The sequence below is a fragment of the Chrysochloris asiatica genome, unplaced genomic scaffold, assembly GCF_000296735.1.
Source record: "Chrysochloris asiatica unplaced genomic scaffold, ChrAsi1.0 scaffold00006, whole genome shotgun sequence".
In the NCBI taxonomy this organism is placed as follows: domain Eukaryota; kingdom Metazoa; phylum Chordata; class Mammalia; order Afrosoricida; family Chrysochloridae; genus Chrysochloris; species Chrysochloris asiatica.
Window position 1 is genome coordinate 7,996,822 of NW_006408524.1, and position 2,534 is coordinate 7,999,355.

Consider the following 2,534-nt stretch of genomic DNA (forward strand, 5'->3'; position numbering starts at 1 on the left):
TTTTTAGGATGAATATGATATCATTCCTCCTCAATTTGTCATTCCCAGGATAGAAAACCACAGGATTAGCTGATTCAAAATGGCCAATACCAGTCCATTTCAGCCCATCAATACCTAGGATATCAATCTTCATGTGTTCCATTTCAGTTTTGACAATTTCCAATTTTCCTAGAGTCGTACTTCATGCATTTCATGTCTGATTATTATTGAATGATTGTAGCTGTTTCTTCTCATTTTGAGTTGTGTTCCATCAGCAAAATAAGGTTTTGAAAGCTCTGCTTCATCCACAGCATCAAGGTCCACTCAATTTTTGAGGAGACAGCTCTTCACCAGTCATATTTTGAATGCCTTCCAATTTGAGGGGCACATCTTCCAGCACTATAATCTGATGATGTTCCATTGCTATTCTTAACTTTTTCAGTGGCTAACTATTCACAAGTGGTCCATCTCTTCTTCTTCCTAGTCTGTCTTAGCCTATAAGCTCCACTGAAACTTGTCCACTACTATGGTGACCCTGCTGGATGCTCCCAGCATCATAGTAACAAACATGCCACCACAGTATTACTGACAGACAAGTGGTAGGAGTAGTGTCTGCTACATAATTAGTGCTCTATACATATTTACTGAATTAGTGAATAAACAAGGACACAGTAGTATTTTATGTGATACTTCAGGAAGGTAATATCTTAGTGCCAAATATATTCTTTTGAATCTCATTTCTAATATTTTTTCACTATGTGTCAGACCTTGAGATGAACTTCCCTAAACCTCAGAATTTCATTTTAAAAATGGGAATAATAATATTTACCTGGCATGTATTCCACATCTAACAAATGCTAGATTCCTCTCTTTCCTTTCTCCCTGCCCCATTTTTGGTTGGGAGCTAAATGTGACTGTGTTGCTGGAAAACAAACCCAAGTGAATTTGCAAGTCCTGAATTAACTGTGAAATGAAAGAGATAATGCTCTGAGGAAGACCAGAAATTGAGTGGACAACTTAGCAATATCATTCTCAACAACAAATACAGTTGTCTGTGTTTGTGTTCAAGAACTGATGGGCTGACTACTAAGGTACAAAAGGGACACCTTCTTTCTCTGTCCAGTTTCTGATTCAGGTGTCATCTGAGTGAGAAACTAGACAGAGATACTCAAGAATGGATTCATGTAGACACAGAACTATCTTGAACCATGGCTTTGCTTCAGAATAATGGTTAGTCTGGGAAACATTCCAGAGAGGTAATAAAATAAACCAAAAGGGAGTGTGGCTGGAACAAGGTCTTTCACCACCACAACCAGAAGAGAAAAACCTAAGACAGAGCCATTGCCATGCTGCAATGAGTTTTGATGACGGGTAAGACTGAGGAATTCGCACTGACCGCCTAAGACAGGCAGCGTCCCTTAAACAAACAATAAATAAGGGGGAATCTGATGCAGACCGTGCAGACCCGGTCAGGAGGTCAAGACCCTGTGGGCCCAAGCGTTGTTGACCATCCAAACCATAGGCTCTGAGGATCAGACTTTAGCCATCTAGTAGACATAGAAAACTGTCCCTCATCTGATTATTCAGTAATGCTTGTTAGTAATCTCATACATGAGCCCAAGCTAAAGAGGATAGAGAGAAACGCTGTTAACTGATGATATTTGGAGGGGATAATAATCAATGCAATGAAACAAGCTATATGAATGGTTGAATGTGAAGCTGATGATGTGCCCTGTAAACTTTCACTCAATCCAAAATAAAGACATTTAATAAAAATTTAAAAAAAAAATAAAAAAGAAGAGAAAAAGTGGAGAATAAAGATTGTGGAAGACCATGAATGTTAGGCTGAAGAGACTAGTTTAATCCTATATAATAGAAATAAGATGACATTTGTCATATAATGAAAATAATCAATGTTAAATATTCATGTTGTTGTTAAGTGCTGTAAAGTCAGTTCCAACTCATAGAGACCTTGTACAGGGTTTCCAAGGTATGGATAGTGAGTTTGAACCACTGACTTTGTGGTTCAAACTGACCTTGTGGTCCACTGCTTATCCCACAGTGCTACACCAGGATTCCAAATATTCATAGAGACTTCTAAAAGTCAAGTAGTAAACAATGTTAATGAGTCCACTGACATTTGTACAGAGAAACAAATGACAAGATTATGAATAAGAGTGAATAAGTATCCTAATCTTCCCTGGTCATCTCTGTTTGAGGCACCATGGACAAGAAGACAATTGAGCTGTAAGACACTGAAGAATTGCAAACCACAATAGAATACCTCCAAAAATGTCAACAACAGCACAAGGGAATTCTCCAAGCACCCAAAGGCTCCAACTGTGGTCTAGGATTTAATAGTAGTACCTAAGACCTCCTTATCAAGTTTCCTCTCTTAAAATTATCCCTAGTCTCTTCCTTGTGGTTTGAGTGTTTGTTGTTGTTGTTGTCAGGTGCCATCAAGTTGGAACCGACTCATAGCAACCCTATGCACAGCAGAATGAAACAATGTCCGATCCTGGGCCAACCTCACTACCACTGCCACACTTGAGTCC

At 38.9% G+C, this 2,534-nt stretch overlaps 1 protein-coding gene across 1 annotated transcript in view; it reads right to left on the reverse strand.

Moving 5' to 3' along the window:
• Nucleotides 1-2,534, reverse strand: part of LOC102820687 (succinate--hydroxymethylglutarate CoA-transferase-like) — a 1,213,992-nt gene that overhangs the window by 712,086 nt on the left and 499,372 nt on the right. The window contains 2 exon segments of the mRNA XM_006832262.1: nucleotides 599-623; nucleotides 2,050-2,073. Of these exon segments, the coding sequence (XP_006832325.1) occupies nucleotides 599-623; nucleotides 2,050-2,073 (49 nt within the window).